At 36.1% G+C, this 18,527-nt stretch overlaps 3 protein-coding genes across 3 annotated transcripts; 2 read left to right on the top strand and 1 right to left on the bottom strand.

Moving 5' to 3' along the window:
- The first annotated feature begins 4,041 nt into the window (after nucleotides 1-4,041).
- Nucleotides 4,042-7,918, top strand: LOC147496286 (putative beta-1,4-xylosyltransferase IRX10L). Its single transcript, XM_086559283.1, has 4 exons — nucleotides 4,042-4,461; nucleotides 5,836-6,224; nucleotides 6,781-7,022; nucleotides 7,094-7,918. Exons 1-4 carry the CDS (start codon nucleotides 4,347-4,349, stop codon nucleotides 7,605-7,607), a joined length of 1,260 nt encoding a protein of 419 aa, XP_086415409.1. The 5' UTR covers nucleotides 4,042-4,346; the 3' UTR covers nucleotides 7,608-7,918.
- A 546-nt stretch (nucleotides 7,919-8,464) lies between these two features.
- Nucleotides 8,465-9,632, top strand: LOC147496285 (Rubredoxin-like superfamily protein). Its single transcript, XM_086559284.1, has 4 exons — nucleotides 8,465-8,815; nucleotides 8,907-8,965; nucleotides 9,092-9,209; nucleotides 9,349-9,632. Exons 1-4 carry the CDS (start codon nucleotides 8,592-8,594, stop codon nucleotides 9,425-9,427), a joined length of 480 nt encoding a protein of 159 aa, XP_086415410.1. The 5' UTR covers nucleotides 8,465-8,591; the 3' UTR covers nucleotides 9,428-9,632.
- A 1,626-nt stretch (nucleotides 9,633-11,258) lies between these two features.
- Nucleotides 11,259-15,108, bottom strand: CYP51G1 (CYTOCHROME P450 51G1). The gene is made up of 3 exons (XM_086559282.1): nucleotides 14,924-15,108; nucleotides 14,322-14,822; nucleotides 11,259-12,445 (listed from the first exon to the last, which is right to left on the bottom strand). Exons 2-3 carry the CDS (start codon nucleotides 14,784-14,786, stop codon nucleotides 11,447-11,449), a joined length of 1,464 nt encoding a protein of 487 aa, XP_086415408.1. The 5' UTR covers nucleotides 14,787-14,822; nucleotides 14,924-15,108; the 3' UTR covers nucleotides 11,259-11,446.
- Between the last annotated feature and the right edge of the window lie 3,419 nt (nucleotides 15,109-18,527).

Raw genomic sequence — 18,527 nt, 5'->3', positions numbered from 1 at the left:
CTAATGGAGGTTTAGCCTTGATTCATAAAACTATCATTTCTCATGGAATTCAAACAAGACATTATATAAAAGTTCTAACTTTACTAAATTGAACTAAAAAATAATTCAAATCTAAATTAACAACTAAGAAATGATTAATAACTAAATAATCGAAACTAGATCTAAATAATTTAATAATTAAAACTAGATTATGATTAACTAATTAGCAATTGAAGACAACTAATTTATGAATTTAACAATACTAAAACTAAACAAGAATTTAATCAATAAACTAAATCAAAATTAAAAATGAATACTTTATTATAAACTAATATTTGATTCTAAAATAATAATCTACTTGTTCTAACTAATCTATTGCAAAGTAAAAACTAGATCTAAAACAATGATTGAAAACTAATTAATTTAATTGAATTTAAAAATCTAGATTTAGAACTAAGCTCTAATGGCTACTTGCTACCTAACCTCATTATCTCTTAAGAGCTAAGTCTTGTGTGTGGAAATGGAGGAGACCAGATCCACATTTTCGTGCATGGGCTGAGGAGCCATGTTTTGGGCCGAAAAATCAAGCCCAAAGCCTAATTTCTTCAATCCACAGAGCCCTTTTTAGCTGGCTTTGACTTCAACAGGCTTTTCGTCTACTTCTACTCCTCTGATTGGGTTAAGGTTTAGACCATTGGAAAGCTCTTCCTGAGCTGGTCGTTTTGATATAAGGTACGCCCAATTCCAAGGCCTGAGTCCAAAGATACGGTCTTCTAAGTCAGTTGTTTCAGGTTTTGTGTGTTGTTTACGCACGTTGACTTTGACTTTTCAGCTTTTGACTGGGCTTTACAAAAACTTTTTCTCCTTGAATCTTGGCCTTTAATCACAGAACTTCTTAGCAACCAACCCTTGCTCTTTTATCTCGCCAAAGTGGCACATTTCTGCACATAATTAACTTCAATGCCTGAAATACATAAAAACACGTAATCAACATTAACTCTTATTTATTATTCACATAATTGGACTAAAAGTATTATTGTTAAGGGGTTAAAACTAAAGTTTTGGGCTCTTATCAAACCACCCCCAAATAGCATTTTGCTTGTCCTCAAACAAATATGAGAAATTAGCATAAGTGACCAAAAATGGAGTTCTAACTAATCTCGTTTCACGAAAAGCGACAGATTGACCATATGCAACAAGGCCTTAAACCACTAGGAATTCCCTAGTGGACGAGTTATAGCCTCGTGAGAGTTTTCCAATGAAGGTACTCACAAACTTCATATATACTACAACGACTAAGAAATAAAACTATTGTTTCCTTATTTATGCTCCCACTTATCTATATATATCTCACTAAAGAATGAATAAAGAATAATCAAGTCTAACCTAAGCTAATATATGCATAATAATCAATCATCTATGAATAAACATATATACAATGAGTAATACTATGAAATGCACTAGCAGACCCGTTTATGAAAACTTGGAATAACGTCCTTAAGTAAGTCCTCACATAAATGTCAAGACAAAAAAATACTCGATTTTTCCGCTCGAGTTTTATTCCAAGCAGGCGAAGCACACTTTACCTTACAATCTCAATGACACACAAGGAAGCCGGAGTCGATCAAACACATCTGCCACTTACTATCACACTAACCTATTCCTAATTGAGTTAGATGTCTTTATTAGGTGTTACGGGGATTAGGAGATGGTTTAAGAAGAAAGGAAATGGATATTCAAAAAGGACAAGTCTGAGATAATAGAGTCTTCATATTAAGTAACTAGAGAAAACATTGTTCTTTACTTTTGCTTCTACACTTTGTTTCCATCCTTAGCCATATATATATTTTTTTCTTTGGCTTTTGACTCATTTGATTCTATTTTTGGAGTTCTAACTCTTTATTTTCTTTTATTTATATATATTTTTTATTTCGATGGAAACTTTATTTTCTTATTTGAAGCGACTAACAAATTCTTGATTTCAAATGTCTTTCTCTTTTCTATTTTTCATCTCTATTCTCAGACTCATTCAAAGAATGGGTAGGTTGATTTTTTTTTTTTTTTTTTTATTTTGTTTGTTTTGTAACATGGTAAAGGATTTGCGGTTTATGAAATGATAAAGGAAGGTTCAGAGGGGCAACTAGCGGAAAATAATCCATAGGTTTGAATTTCTAGCTATATTGATCCAAAAAGGGCCTAAATTCTCGCTTAGGATATGGTATAGTGATCAAGCAAGTGGACGTGTGATTTCTCTGGAAGAAAACACAAATCTACCGTTAATATATTTAGCTTGAGTAAAACAACGTAGACAGTTCTGGTTATTCCCTAGGTTCTCAAACTAAACACTGACGGTGAAATGGAAGGAGACCGAACTGGTATAGACTTTAGAAATCCAGTCATATATTTATATTGAAGTACACATATATTTGAGCCAAGTACCATGCTGTAATAGAGAATTGCGCGGAGTATAGCAACATAGTCTGAAAAATTAATGACATGTAACGTAATTTAATAGCCTATGCAAGAAGATAAGTCATAGAAATTAAATTTCATTAACCAGTCGGAACTGTATGTCACCACAATTTACTTGAATAATCTTGCTACAAATTTGTATAAAGTAAACAAATAACTGAATCTTGTATCATGAGATGTACCGATCCAGATTACCTCTAACATCTAGAGACTAAAAAATGTAACTCCAGGCCAGATTACACCAGACACTAGCTCCATATATATTCCTCCAAGTGCTATTCAATGCTCACCTGTATGGTAATGAGGTAAGGGGTGTAAATCAGTGTCTCCAACAATTAAAATCCACTCACCATTCACCAACTTCTCAATCTCGAATTGAGGTATACCAACCAGGACGTTGACACTCAAATATTGTTAAAGAGCATATCACTCATGAAAAATGATAAATTCAAGATAGAAGGTCCAACCTAAGCATGCAATTATATATAGGTGGTGGAACATGAGTGAGACATGTAATGCATAATACGCATATATTCATGGAAGATGATTCTCATTACACAACCAGCAAGACTTTAACCCAATCATAGCACTAAGAATATGACGACTATCATCTCTTTCGAACATAATAGATCATGCTAATTGTATCGGATTACAAACTTAATTATAAAATTTAGACAAAGAAAGCGAGAGACTAACAGGGTTGATGAATCTGTATGGAGCTAGGTATATTGAATGTATAATATATTCTACATCTCCTCTTCAGATGCTACGCAAGATTCATATCTAGGTGTGAGGTAAGGTGTGTATTGGTTGCTACAATAGATCTGACTAAGATTCATAGTCCTGATTGTGTATCAAATATCAATCCTCATACTCAATGTTTTGCATTTTTTATTAAAGCTTTTCGTTTGCTCATCAAAAGTATTAGTCACAGACTGTGTTGCATGGGTACGGGACGGAGTGTCTGGTTTGGACACGGGTACGACGATTTGGACACGGCGAGATCTGAGAATTAGAGTCTGTTTTGCTTGTGTCCGGGTATCTGTACCAGTGTCCGCAGGACACGGGGGAGGAAATTAGAGCGTACCCATGCAACAGAGGTCACAGAACTTCGTCCACCTAGCTATAACTGTTTTATAGTCTTCTATGTTCAACAAATCTTCATAAATACTTTGCATATATGATACTCAAGTGTTGTCTCTACAATATATTTAACATACACCAAAACTCTACTACAATACTACTACGTATATGTCATGCCATGAAAAATTCATAGAGGAATAAATGAACTAATGTAGACATAAGGCAGAGGAGGGAGGTACCAATACTAACATAATCCATGTAATAAGATTAAGTTAAGTTAATAACACTAGCTTGGAGGGAACTCTAAAAAACAAAAGTGGTTACGATGAAGAAACTTGGTGAGGAAGATATGTAATTTGGGCAGCAAAGCCCATTGAAGTAGTTGGGCCGGCCTATACTGAAGCCCCTGGTCTGATATTTCATCGCGAGATTTCAAAGTGAATTGAGTAGCTGTCTTTCTTAGCTAACGAGGTGGACTTGTTACCAAAAAAAAAAAAAAAAAAAAATGTTCTAGTGAGTAGTACCTTTACAAAAAAGAAAAAGAAAAGAGAGACCCACCCATTTTCCCTGATATATATTTATTTTAGTTTAGTTGTTGTTTGTTAATATATAAAAATGAAGTAGTTTCTGAGTTGAAGCAAAGCAAATCTGTCTCTATTTTGGTGTGGTGAAATCTCTGTTTCTTCTCCTCAAAACCTTCTTCTCTCCCTCTCAACTAACTCCTTCACATGACGTCCCAACGATTTATTTATTTCCTTTAATAAATCTCTTTCTCCTATTTTGCATTGAATTGCCCTCTTTCTGGCTGGGAAATGAAAATATCAGTCTGGGCTGCTTTTGTTATTTTCATCTTCTTCTTCTTATTATTATTGACTATTCAGGCTCGGGAGCATGATCATCATACTCAGCAGAGGGAGCGTATTTCAGGTATCATCTGGACTCTTTCTTAACTGTTATATATTGTATTGTCTGATGGGCGGATTCGGCATCTTAGAAATAATTAATTATGTATCTGCAGTCAGTAGTTGCATTGTTAGAGCTCATGTTTAATCATTAAAACAACAGTGAACAGTCAAAAGTCTGTGTGGATGAAATTGAATTTTGTAGAGAATCTTTTGCCTCGTCCTAGAATGTTCTCATTCGATATATATATATATATATGCTATGTGGATCACAAGGGAATAATTCATGAGGATTTATAAAGAGATTGACGAGATGCATGCTGGGTAATGGGTATAGTGTGCTCAAATGAAACTTAGTTCTGTACATCTTTTTGGAAGGAAACTGTGATCGACTTTCTTTAAAAACTCAAGCTTCGTATCCAATTAGACAAGATCATCTTCGCCAAAATATTGCAACTGGATTCTGTGTTGTTTGCTTGATGCCTTGATATAAGCGTTCTGTAGGTTTTGGAAGAAAGAGTTTTCTTTTGTTGGAAAGCCAAAATAATTTTTGAAGACTGCGTTAGTAGCTATTGTATTTAGGAAACTTTTGAGTTTAACTTATTTTAACTTTTTTAGGAAACCTTTTGATAATACAATTGAAATGAGTCCTATTTTCAGGATATATTTGTCTGCTTTAGGCCTTTTTTCTATGGAGTTTTTGCTATACTTATGAAATTCTAAGGCATATTTCTTTTACCAACTTTTGTGCATTTACGATATTTAGATCAAAACTTTGACCTAAATGGTCTGATGGACGAGCTGCCCAGCAATTAGATAGAATTAGGGATCTTCATTGATTGATGTCTCTGATTTATTGCTCCACTCAAGTCCGCATGATTGCATAGTTTTTGATATCTCTAGTTGCCTAAATTTTCCTTTTTCAAGTCTATGTCATCTTTGGCGACCTTTCACTCTTTTAGAATCCACAACATATGTATGGTCCTAACTTGTGCTTTTCATACTTTTTACACGATTTGCAAAGTAGTACGGTAGTACACAAGTTGAAAGTTGGAACAAGATATAGAGAAACAACTACATTTTCAGGTAAAATCGAAAATCGGAAATGTGGATCAACGGACTCTAAATGTCATTATTAAGAATTGGAAATGAGTCATAGAATAGTGTCGTAGTGACTTGCCCGTAAAAAATAGTATCAAAGAATGAAGAAAAATTATTGCTGTAGCAACTTACAGAGTTACAGACAATATGTAACTTCTCATGCACAATAAGTATTATGTTTAACATTGTCAAATTTTATTTCTTTATGTGCATTATTGTTTCTGCTCAATGATATAGCTCAGTTTGACTGACGAAAAGTTTTTAGTAGTATGACTGCTTTGATTATTATGAAATACAGGGAGTGCGGGAGATGTCCTGGAAGACGATCCAGTAGGAAGGTTGAAAGTGTTTGTTTATGAACTTCCTAGCAAATATAACAAGAAGATCCTGCAGAAGGATCCCAGGTGCCTCACCCACATGTTTGCTGCCGAGATCTTCATGCATCGATTTTTGATGTCAAGTCCTGTGAGAACACTCAACCCTGAGGAAGCTGATTGGTTCTACACTCCTGTATACACAACTTGCGACCTGACACCCAATGGTTTACCATTGCCATTTAAATCTCCACGGATGATGAGAAGCGCAATCCAACTTATCTCTTCAAACTGGCCATATTGGAACAGAACAGAAGGGGCTGATCACTTCTTTGTGACACCTCATGATTTCGGAGCCTGTTTTCATTATCAAGTGAGAAATTCCTTCTTTCTTTTGTGATAAAATATAAAATGTACTCATGTTTGGATGTGAGAACAGTGGAAATCATCACTGTTTACTGCAAATGGAGGGTGGAATGGTAGTCATGGAACCCATCACTCTCCAAGGGGAACTCCTAGTTTTGAACAATCGGGAGACATACTCAGACTGTTCATTGCTCCTGCCTTTTTGCAACTTTCTTCTAAACTTCATAATAGGTCGAGTGGTACCCATTTTCATAATTTTCCTTATCGTGCTTTGGACTTAGCAGTTGGTATGTAATAATGCCATGAGAATACCATATATCTATTAGCTAGGCTAGGACTATTTGACCTGGATTTGTATATGTTAGAGGAATAAATGATTGCTTTCATATGTTCTTTTTTTTGCTAAGGGCTTTCATATGTTCTTTTTCATGCATGCATTATCTATTAACTTAAGGTTTAAGCCTTTCAGGCTTAATTTGATGTGAAACCGCATCCATCTGTTATGTTTTAAGTAACTTCTTCCAAATGTAGCTCACTTTGTGTTTTGGTCAATGTTCATTTAGGAAGAGAAGGCTATTGAACGTGGAATTCTCCCCTTGCTCCAACGTGCTACTTTGGTCCAGACTTTTGGACAGCAGAACCATGTATGTTTAAAACAAGGTTCAATCACAATTCCTCCCTATGCTCCTCCACAGAAAATGCAAGCTCACTTGATCCCTCCAGACATTCCTCGATCCATCTTTGTTTATTTCAGAGGGTTGTTTTATGATGTTGGAAATGACCCAGAAGGTGGTTATTACGCAAGGTATGTTTCTGAACTCAGGTTACAGTGATTGAACAACAATGTCATATTGAATTTATTGTTTGATTGCACAGAGGTGCTCGTGCGGCAGTGTGGGAGAATTTCAAGGACAATCCGCTATTTGACATCTCAACTGAGCACCCAACAACTTATTATGAAGACATGCAGCGAGCTGTTTTTTGTTTGTGCCCACTGGGGTGGGCACCATGGAGTCCAAGATTGGTGGAAGGAGTGATATTTGGTTGCATCCCTGTTATTATAGCAGATGACATTGTATTACCATTTGCTGATGCGATCCCATGGGAAGACATTGGGGTTTTTGTAGCGGAGAAAGATGTTCCTAACCTGGACACCATTCTCACATCTATTCCACCAGAAGTAGTTTTGAGGAAGCAGAGATTACTTGCAAATCCTTCGATGAAACAAGCAATGTTATTTCCACAGCCTGCTCAACCTGGAGATGCCTTCCATCAAATACTGAATGGACTTGCTCGTAAGTTGCCTCATGATAGAAATGTTTACTTGACACCAGGTGAGAAGACCTTGAACTGGACTGCGGGACCAGTAGCCGACCTGAAACCTTGGTAGCAGCGGGTACAACTTCTTCAATGGGGATCTCTGTTTCTCAGTAGTGCTTTCACCGTGTTGTAGTGGTCTTGAGTTGTATCATTGCAGTTAGTGATTTAGGGAAATGTAAATCTATATTTTAGTTGTTACATTACATATTCCTTTTTGTAGTTGTAGGCACTTGATCGAGTCATATGTTGTACCTTCCCTTATGGAGTACTTATAAAGTTGGTCTCAACTGCTCCAGAAAGTCGAGCAATCTGTACAATAAGATCTGTTAAACTCGATTCAATGTGTGCGTGTGGAAGAACTTGATTCAACCTTCCTTTAAAGTTTGTTGTACGAGATGAATGCAGTGGTTTACAATGAGCTATTCCTTAAAAAACGCCTATCACCCGCCACTAATGAGAGCTGCCAAATTTGTAGCCCCCTTTGGCAATCCAGCAAATGCATGGCTGGAAAATGATTTACCCTGAAGACTTAGTAATCTACAAAACTTTTACAGAAGGCGAATTATCATTAGGTTCCCGAGAGAGATATCAGCTAGCTTTTGGGGCTAATAGGGTGTCTTTAAAAGATAAATCTATGATCTAAAGTCTAAACATGCTTGATCATTGGAGTAGTTGGTTTTTAGGTGCTGCTAATAATTTGTTATACATATGGCGTAGATACCCTTGAGAGTAGTTTGGATAAAAACAATATGGCTTTTAGGTGCTGCTGGTAATTTGTTAAAAACAATCGCATATGTGAGTTCTGAAGAGATAAGAAAATTCGAAAGTGTACCAACTACCAAGGCTTCTGTGGGGAAGAGATAAAAAAGTGCACCAACGCTTGTGTGCGGGGTATGGTCGTATGAATGCCACGCTTCCACATACTTCTAGACATGGTGCACTAACTGACTAACCTGTAACTATTTTGTTACTCCTTATCTTCTCATCACATCTCTTCTCAATTCCCATTCACATTTCAGCTGTTGGAGGAAAGAAAGAGGAAGTAGATTGAGCCATGGCTCTTCAAGCACCCACAAGGCTCAACTCCACTCCTTCCTTATCCACCACCGGTAATGTTGGTTTACAACGACCTTCAGATCGTTTGACTCTCAGATCATCATTCTTCTCGTCATCTCTTAGCATTTTGCTTATTCCTCCTCAGAAACACAAATTAGCTACTGCACCAAAAATTTATATGCGAACCACTTCAAAGCAGGCCTACATTTGCCGCGACTGCGGGTCCTCTTCATTTTTTTTTTTCTTGTTACATTCTTCTGTTACCTGTTTTGTATATGGTTATGGATTATAAACATAAATTCTCCTCATGCAGGTATATATACAGTGACAAAACACCATTTGAGAAGCAGCCTGATAAGTATTTTTGCCCAGGTAATTACACTATCCCTTTGTATGGCATTCACTTAGACTGCACAGAAATTTGTTTATGTGCTGCACTTCAAATATCAGTTTGCAATTGAAAGTAAGAAAAGGAACTGGTTTATATTATTTACGCAGTATGTGGTGCGCCCAAGCGAAGATTCAGGGTTTATGAGCCTCCAGTTGACAAGAAAGCTAATGAAACAGATGCTCGTAAAGCCCGGAAAGCACAGCTTAAGAGAGATGAGGCAATTGGGTAGTTACAATCTCTAACTGTTGTTCAATTACGTAGAACTGTAGAAGGCATTGGAGATTAAATGTACCTTTGCAATACTGATTTACTTTTGTTTGTCTGAAAGAAGTTGATGTGCTAATTAAGTTTCTTCACGATGCAGGAAAGCTTTACCCATTGGAATTGTAGTTGGGGTTGTAGCTCTGGTTGGTCTATACTTCTATATCAACAATGCCTTCTAGAAGCAGTAATAGCAAAGACAAGTGACACATCATATAAGAGCTGTTCAGAGCCGTTTCCAGCTGTTTCTCGTTCCTGTACTGGCTAGAGATATTAGAATGATTCTTGTAATCTACTCTCCGTCGCCCAAGACTTTGTATCATTATATAGTGTATTTGTAAGCAAATTAAACCATTTGAAATTAGCTTTGTAGCACTATTTACAGGAGCTTCTTTCTCTCTCTAGCTAAAAACCTACATACACGAGTTTCTCTCAATGTGATAAGATTTAATATGTCTACTACGAGATAGGATTGTATCTCGCAAGAATACAGTATCATCCATCTATGTTATATAGGAAAGAAAGCCGTGTCACCATTACAAGCTTTGAGACCATGCCACTGGACTGTGTGAGGAATGCAGAGAACATAGTTTAAAGGCTATATATGTTCACGCGTTGTATTACTATATGTAAAAGTGTGTTTTGGGTTTCTTGTTGGGACCGAGTTCGCTTCTGAGCGAACTGCCTAAGTATCCTCTTGTTGGTTTCTCCTTTTCTTTTCTTTCTGGGGAGAGAGGAATCAGGCCCGACGTAGTTCAATCAGGTGGTACTTATAGGCTTAGGGAAATGTCAATCCATAAGGCACGTGTGTCTATGGTACACGTGTAAGGTGGATATCGTGAATGAGTGTTGTGCTGGTTATATTATAAGTCGTGTGCTGATTGGGTGTTGGCGAGGCTACCCCTATTTCCCGGTGGTGGGAAATACAATCAAGATTTTGGTAATGATTACCCCTGGTGGTGATCATTACCCGAGGCGTTCTGCCTTTAGCCATGTGCTCATATCGAGACATCTTCGTTCGTACCACCTACCAGAAAGGAGCTATTCGTAGGTCGTTCTTGGAGGTCGATGCATTGAGTTCGCTGTACCTGTGTGTTCTTGAGGGAGCTGCTCACAGTTCGGTCTTGAAGGTCGATGTCCTGAGTTCGCTTACGTTGCACGCGTGCATGATAAGATATCGCTCCCCTACACTATATATGGTTTACAACATTACAAATTGGCAAATTGACATATTAAAGGTTCTGGCGGAGTGGGACAGTTGCAGTTATTAGTTATAGAACATGTCAGCAAGCTAGGCCTCAGAGGTTGCCTGATGTTGCTAGGCTAGACAAGTTAGTAGCCCCCTGATCACTGGGTTCAACACCAAAATATTGCCCAGAATTTCAAGCTTGGATGAAAGCTTTCAATCATACTCGGAGTACAGGATTAACTGCTGTCCTCGTGCTGGCAACACACCACAGTAGATATATATGTCGACCCAAAGCATGTGTGCACAAGCACAAGCAAAAACTGACAATTTGTATCGTACATCATGGTTTAGAAGGCAACATTTTTTTTCAGTGACCAAAATCAGAACAGAATGCCTGAAACACAACAATTTCTCTGCATCTCAATTGCAAAGATTCATTTGAATTTTTAACCTACAGCAGCAAGTTGAGTTTTTAAACAGCTATCAGTATTTTGGAACTGTTGAGATTTGAATTCGATCCATATAGAAAATAGATAAATTGTCCAGTATAAATATGCTAAGCATTCTTCCATAGTTATAATTGCATCTAAAAAGGAAAATTTTAGGAGTAACCCTACTGCCATACTTTTTCCCCCCAATTTGGTACTGTCTACGGTTATTTTCACTTGGGATGAAACAGTGCCACAGTACCACAGTCCACCATCCAAATCACCAAATATGTGTGCATGTATGTGTGTGCACACACCCAGCCAATATCCATGATGTCCCTGCAGCTGTTAGAATAGAATTGAGGACAAGGTATATGTAATAGAAACAACTAGATCTGGGAGAACGACTTCATTTCTTTTCGGAGCAAAACAGACTACAAAAGTACACACTTGAAATGAAATAAAATGAAATGAAAGCTTGACATAGAACCTCGTGCAATTGAAATCACTGCACAAAAATGGAGAAGAAGAGAACACAATATCTAGGACTGGTAAACCAAGACCTAACAGGCAAGATACTGGAGCTAATCGAGAGAGAGTTGTCTTCGCTTGTACCGCACCATCACCTTCCCCTTCACACCTACAACCATTGCATTCCAATCAATTTCTGGAAAGGGTGAGATCAGTTCCAACTCAAAATTTCTCAGCAGATGACTCCATATTGCCTTGATCTGCAAATATGCAAATGGCTCCCCAAGGCACCCATGCCTGCCACCCCCAAATGAAATGTATGAGAATGCCCCTGCTGCCTTGTCCTCTTCCCTTCCAGCAGCAAAGCGATTGGGATCATACACATCTGGGTCCTTGAAAATGTGTGGTAGTCGGTTAGCAAAAGCTGGCGATGCGGCAACTATGTGACCTTTTGGGATATCATATTCTTTCCCCTCCCTTGTCGTAACACTGAAGTCACTATGTGAGCTTCGTAAAAGCAAAATTAGAGGAGGGTGAAGCCTCAGAGCTTCTTTGATAGACCGATATAAAACATCCATTTCTGACAAGATATCATGGTCTACGTTATCCCCATACTTTTTCATCAGAGTCTTCTGCTCATCTAACACTTCTGAAAGGCAGTTCTTGTTTTGGAGGAGGTAGGCCCCAGTCCAGGTCGAGGTAATGGAACTTGTATGTTGTCCAGCAAAGAGGGCAGCAATCAGAAGACCAGTAACCTCACTCTCAGTTGTAGGGCGGCCATCCTTGTACTTCGACTCAATGAAGCACTGAAGCATGTCATTCTCTGATTTCCCAGTTTCTTTGCGAGAAGATATGATCTTGGCAAAGATTTCAGACAGCTTCTTGCGAGCTTGGTCTCGTCGACGGTGAGCAGGTATAGGAAGGTATGGGAATATAACACTGATTGGGAGCATCCCACTGTCAAGATCATGGAAGAGGGCAGACACATCATCAAATAATTTGTCACGTACTTCCCGTCCCAAGAGACATCTACTTGCTGTTAAGATAATTAAGTGCTCCAGTTCATACTTCAGGTCTACCTCACCATTGTCACCCCACTTTGAAAAGTAGTCCTGCAAGTACAAAAAGGAATCACAAATAAGTAAATAAAAATTTACAGAATATAAAGCAAATCATAGAGAATATGCAAGCTTCTTCTTTTTTTTTGTTTGCTAGAAAATAACAATACTATTAGTCAGTAAGATAGGGATAAGGCATAAGAGCCTTGAGGCATCAAGCCTCTAACTTAAGGCGAGCCTCAAAAGCGTATGCCCCAATGTCCAAAAAATACGCACTGGAGAAATTCAGAAAAAATATAAATAAACAAAAAAGATTTGGGGATACAATATGTGATATGAATAAATGAACGGAAACAAACGTAGAGCTTAAAATATGAAATACGATATATGTGATGAGAATAAAAGAATTAAAGTACATTCACAAAAACTTAAGACTCTCATACTACCTGTGAGGCTACACCGCTACAGGCATGGAGCGATTTCCGGTATTAGGATCAAAGCGTAAGCCTCAATGTGTTTTTTTTTAACATTGGGGATAGCACAATGTAACCAATAAAAGGATGGTAGGTGTCTTGTAGCGGACAGGGTGAACAGATGCAAGCTATCTACAAGTCCAACAACATGACATAGATGTAAAAGCCAATATACGATGACTTTTTTCTTTTCTTTTTTGAATAAGAAAGAGGGGCCAAGTTATGGTGAACCGGTGTGTGATGTGTGCCCAAGAAAAAGAGAGTATCCAACATCCTTCTTTGGATTGCAGCATGGCGAAGAAACTGTGGGAATACTTTCTCTCCACTCTCCGCATTCCGCTCGATACCTCTCTTGGGTTAAGTAGTATGTTTCTTAAGAAGCCATCGGCGGGGTTATCTCCTACGGGGATGTTACTGAGTAAAACCATTGCTCATGGGATTACATGGACTATTTGGCTGGAAAGAAATCAAAGGATCTTTGATGATAGGTTTTGTGATTTAAATAGCATTATTTGTAATTTCAAATATATAATTTGGGGTTGGGCTTCTCATCTTCCTACTGTTAGGAATTTGAATTTTGAGTCAATTGTAATTGATTGGGAAGCTATAGTACAACTTTGATGTAACTATTATAAGGGTAGTGTGAACCTCTCACACTGACTTCTAATACAATACTGTTTTATCGACCAAAAAAAAAAAAGATTTGGGGTTAAGGCAGACCCCTATCTGTATCAGCTAAGCAAAGAAATTTTACATACCATCCCTAAGAGTATAGTCATGTCTAGCAGGATCACTTTAGTATGCTAAAGAATTAACATTTTAAAGGAATTTTTTTTCATAACAGTGAGTAGTTCGTGATGCTGTGAGATTTTCCCAAGCAAATCCTGGTGGGCCCATGTCTAGCACAACCCATAAATGGCTTATAAGCTTTCAAAAAAAACAAAAAACTGCTTCTCTGCTAGCACTTGGCAGGGGAAAACATTGCAACATTCAGCTAGTGAAGGAAATGATAACATATAAGTCTATGGGTATATGACATAATTGTTTGTCTTGGATATCAAAAACCAGTCGCGAATGAAGTGTTATAAACTGTATTGTTTTTTCTTCTGAAAAACAAGAATATCATAACCCAAAGCCTCTTCCTATGGGTCTACGCCAAACAAAATTCATAAAAAAAACTAATTCAAAATCCTAGAAAACCAATATCAAGATCCAGAAAAGGATAAGATAGTGAATCAAATCAAATAAACTTAAACACAATAGAGGACACTTGGTACTACTGTGTCAGTGAGCAAGAGCCATTTTCCTAACAATTTCACTGAATCACGACAATTTGTTCAATTACTAATCCAACATATTTGTTTTAAACTCTAACTTACAAATTGTTTCAGCTATTACCCAACAACTAAAACATATCAGTTCCACAAAAAAAAAAAGAAAAAGAAATATACAATTACCTCGGCTTCGACAACCATCTGATCCACATACCCTTTCAACTTATTAACTCTCAAAGCTTCAGTAAAGAACCTAAACTGTTCCTGCCTAATGGTATAATCCACATCGAAAACGACACCTGGCCCAAACGTAGGCACATTAAACTGATAAACTTCCTGTTGACTCAAATCGGATTCGGACGCTTTAAAAAAATGAGCAGAAACTTCTGGTCCAATAAAGAAAGTAATATTCTTATTCAAAAAATTCAATGTAAAAACACTCCCTAGTTTTGGATACTCTTCTCTTAACATAACAACTGGCCCTTTCATGAATCGAACTAGTCCACCTAAGACTGGCCATGCTTTAACAATTGGTGGCAAACGTTTTTTGGATCTTGGAATTAATAGTGTGGATACTAACTTTGCTATTATTAATGTTGCTATAATTAGTAGACCCACGCTCATAAACTTGTTGTCCTTCAAATCCATGCTGTCAAACTCTTTAATGTATGTATGTATACACACCTGTATATAAATAAATTGACAAAAAAGAAAATTCAATCAGTAATTAATTAATTAGTTAATATCGATCTGATCTAATAACAGGATTAAGGAAAAAATTGTACCTGTTAATGGAGGCGCATCACTCTCAGTCACTCACTACTGTTTTGAGACAGAAGTAGACTTCATCCAGCTATTATACTGTTTCATATATGCATGGGGAAATGTTTTTATGCGACGCTTTCGTGAGTTGCATTCGTGCAACCGAACTAAAACCAACCTATTCGTTTAGGGAAAATGGATTTTGTGTGCAGCTACGCTAGTGCGTTGTTTTGGTAGTATTAGTTGATATTTGCATGTGGTGGGAGAGTAGGGTAGTACTAGGGTGAGGGAAACTGCAAACAGCGGGCGTTGGATTCAATGGGCTGCGCTATTGGAGTTAGGGCCGAAAATATCGACCGATATCGGTTTTTGGGTACCCGGTATGTATGGATATCTACTATCACAGTATCACCTCTCTCTATATTGTAGAGTACACTAGATTTTGAATCCGGGTATACGCCCGGGATCTATTAAATATTTTGTGTGCTGAAAAGGCTTTACAAAATGTCTCACACAAATTTTTGAATCAGAATATATTTTTATTGAAAATAAACCGAAATACGTTAATGAGCAGCGATTATAGTGCATAAGTACTTGGGAACTAAGAAGGGATCAAATTGATATAGCCTCTTCACTTTGTGGTTTAGTATATTAATCTATAATTTTCAAATAGAATTATCTTAAACTCGATCTAGCTTGTATAATAGTTTTCTTAGATTTATGATGATTTAGCTGCAAATTTTCGAATCAGAATATATTTTTATTGAAAATAAACCGAAATACGTTAATGAACAGCGATTATGGTGCATAAGTACTTGGAAACTAAGGAATCAAATTGAGATAGTCTATTCACTTTGTGGTTTAGGATATTAATCCGTAATTTTCAAATAGAATTATTTTAAACTCGATCTAGCTTGTATAATAGTTTTTTTATATTTATGGTGATTTAGGGGCAAATTTTTGAATCAGAATATATTTTTATTGAAAATAAACCAAAATACGTTAATGAGCAGCGATTATGGTGCATAAGTACTTAGAAACTAAGGTATCAAATTGAGATAGCCTATTCACTTTGTGGTTTAGGATATTAATCCGTAATTTTCAAATAGAATTATCTTAAACTCGATTTAGTTTGTATAATAGTTTTATTAGATTTATGGTGATTTAGCGGTAAATCATCACCGTTCGACTTACGTACTAATGTGTACAAATTACTAAAACAGATTGATTGTTTCCATATCTTCAAAGAATACACTACTCCTACTTGAAAGGATTTATCACATGAACGTGTCCTACGAACGGGTGCCGTTATATTAAATTATTCTAAAAAATATTAGCAGCTATGCATAGTTATGAGATATGAAAATTATATTAATTACTCATTTAAATTTCTTGCACAACTCTCTATAAAAAGGAAGTATCAAACCTTGATAAAACTCATCGACTTCTTTTTATTGTTAGGTTTAACAATAAAAGTTTGATTGAAGTTTTGTGAGAATGCCCAATGTGGCAAAGATAATATTGAAGTTACTTGAATAGCAAGACATTCCCAATCATAATAAATAAATTATAATTAACACTACTTAAAATGCAAAACTATATTTGTCGAGACATTTATTCCCTCTACATATAATATAAATATATTTTAGGGTTATTAGTTCAATGCATTTACATCAAGTTTATGATTTTCCATTTATTATATTTTTAGGTTAGTTTAATGTAGTATGTTGCATCTAATTTTTAATTTCTCATTAATTATTCTTTGAGGTTAGTTCAATGCAGTTGCATCAAGTTTCAGATTTCCTGTTAATTATTATTTGAGGTTAGTTCAGTGCAATTGCATCCACTTTATGATTTCCCCGTTAGTTATTCATTAAGGTTAATTCAGTACAGTTATATCCGGCCAGTTTTCGATGTTTCGTTAATTAGTATTTGAGATTAGTTCATTGCATTTGCATCCAGGTTCCAAACTCCCGTTAATTACTCTTTGAGATTAGTTCAATACATCTGCATCCAGTTTCTGATTTCCCGTTAATTGTTTTTCTAGGTTAGTTCGATAGTTTACAATTTCTATACAGTTTGCATACATATAAAAGTATGTTTTTATAAACTCACTTTCATTTTGGGTTCCTAATTACTCGTAATTACTCATGTGAGAAGGCTAAAAAAGCGGACATTTATGCTTTGAGATCAGTGCGATGCAGTTACATCCGACTTCCAATTTTCAGTTAACTATTTTTTTTAGGTTATTTCAATGCATTTGCATCCAATTTCTGATTTCCAGTTAGTTAATTTCTGATTTTAGTTTAATGCAGTTGCATCCAGTTTTTGGTTTTCTGTTAATTATTCTTTGAGGTTAGTTCAATACAGTTGCATCCAATTTCTGATTTTATGTTAATTGTTCTTTGAGGTTAGTTCAATGCATTTGCATCAAGTTTTCTATTTCCCATTAATTATTTTTTTAGGTTAGTTCAATACAGTTACATCAAATTTATAATTTCCCGTTAATTATTCATTTAGGTTAGGTCAGTGCAGTTTCATCCATTTTCAATGTTTCGTTAATTAGTTATTGAGATTAGTTCATTGCATTTGGATTCAGTTTCCGATTTCCCGTGAATAACTCTTTAAGGTTAGTTCAATAGATATGCATCTAGTTTCTGATTATTTATACTTTGAGGGTTAGTTCAATGCAATTATATCCGGTTTCTGATTTCCCGTTAATTATTCTTTGAGATTATTTCAATGCATTTGCATTTAGTTTATGATTTCCCACCAATTATTCTATAAGGTTAGTTTAATGCAGTTGCATTCGGTTTTTGATTTTTTGTTAATTATTTTTTGAGTTTAGTTCAATACATTTGCATCCAGTTTCCGGTTTCCCATTAATTATTATCTGAGGCTTGTTTGATATATTTGCATACCGTTTCCGATTTCCCGTTATATATATTTTCAAAGATTTGCATCCAATTTCTAATTTCCCGTTAGTTATTATCTGACGTTAGTTTAATGCAATCGCATCCAATTTCCAATTTCTAGTCAATTACTCTTTGAGTTTAGTTTATTGCATTTGCATAAAGTTTCTGATTTTCCGTTATTTACTCTTTGAGCTCAGTTATGTATTTGAATCCAGTTTCTGATTTCCTTTTAATTATCCAATGTGGTGTGTAATAGTAACTTCTACTAATCCATTTGTAGTGTCCTTGCAAATATGACATAAAAAGTAAATTATGCTTGATTTACTATGTGGGATCATCGAAGATTATCCAGTTCCCGATTTCCCATTAATTATTCTTTAAATTATGCATGACTCACTATGTGAAATCTTCAAAGATTATCTACGAACGGGTGCTGTTATATTAACTATTCTGAAAAATATTTGCAAATATGCAGAACTATTATATATTAATATTATATTGATCACTCAACCAAATTTCTTATAACGTGAAAACCTTACTTTCCATTAAAAAAAAAAGAACTCACCTTTGATAAAACCCTTCAACTTCATTTTGTTGTTTAATAAAAGAAGTTTGTAGTGGCACAAGGTTGGAAGTTGGACTGGGTCAGCGCTGCAGCGGATAGGATGCAACATAAGATGGAAAAGAGGGGAAGTACGGGATCAATACCGTG

This window comes from Coptis chinensis, chromosome 5 (genome assembly GCF_015680905.1).
Source record: "Coptis chinensis isolate HL-2020 chromosome 5, ASM1568090v1, whole genome shotgun sequence".
Lineage (NCBI taxonomy): Eukaryota > Viridiplantae > Streptophyta > Magnoliopsida > Ranunculales > Ranunculaceae > Coptis > Coptis chinensis.
This window is presented reverse-complemented; position numbering and strand designations above follow the sequence as displayed.

Excerpts from the sequence above, each read along its gene's own strand:
- LOC147496286 (XM_086559283.1), top strand. The coding sequence starts at position 4,347 with ATGAAAATATCAGTCTGGGCTGCTTTTGTTATTTTCATCTTCTTCTTC. Across the intron at positions 4,462-5,835 it reads GCAGAGGGAGCGTATTTCAG|GGAGTGCGGGAGATGTCCTG; the intron begins GTATCATCTGGA and ends TATGAAATACAG. Across the intron at positions 7,023-7,093 it reads GAAGGTGGTTATTACGCAAG|AGGTGCTCGTGCGGCAGTGT; the intron begins GTATGTTTCTGA and ends TTGATTGCACAG.
- LOC147496285 (XM_086559284.1), top strand. The coding sequence starts at position 8,592 with ATGGCTCTTCAAGCACCCACAAGGCTCAACTCCACTCCTTCCTTATCC. Across the intron at positions 8,816-8,906 it reads TACATTTGCCGCGACTGCGG|GTATATATACAGTGACAAAA; the intron begins GTCCTCTTCATT and ends CTCCTCATGCAG. Across the intron at positions 8,966-9,091 it reads TGATAAGTATTTTTGCCCAG|TATGTGGTGCGCCCAAGCGA; the intron begins GTAATTACACTA and ends TTATTTACGCAG.
- CYP51G1 (XM_086559282.1), bottom strand. The coding sequence starts at position 14,786 with ATGGATTTGAAGGACAACAAGTTTATGAGCGTGGGTCTACTAATTATA. Across the intron at positions 12,446-14,321 it reads AGATGGTTGTCGAAGCCGAG|GACTACTTTTCAAAGTGGGG; the intron begins GTAATTGTATAT and ends TTGTACTTGCAG.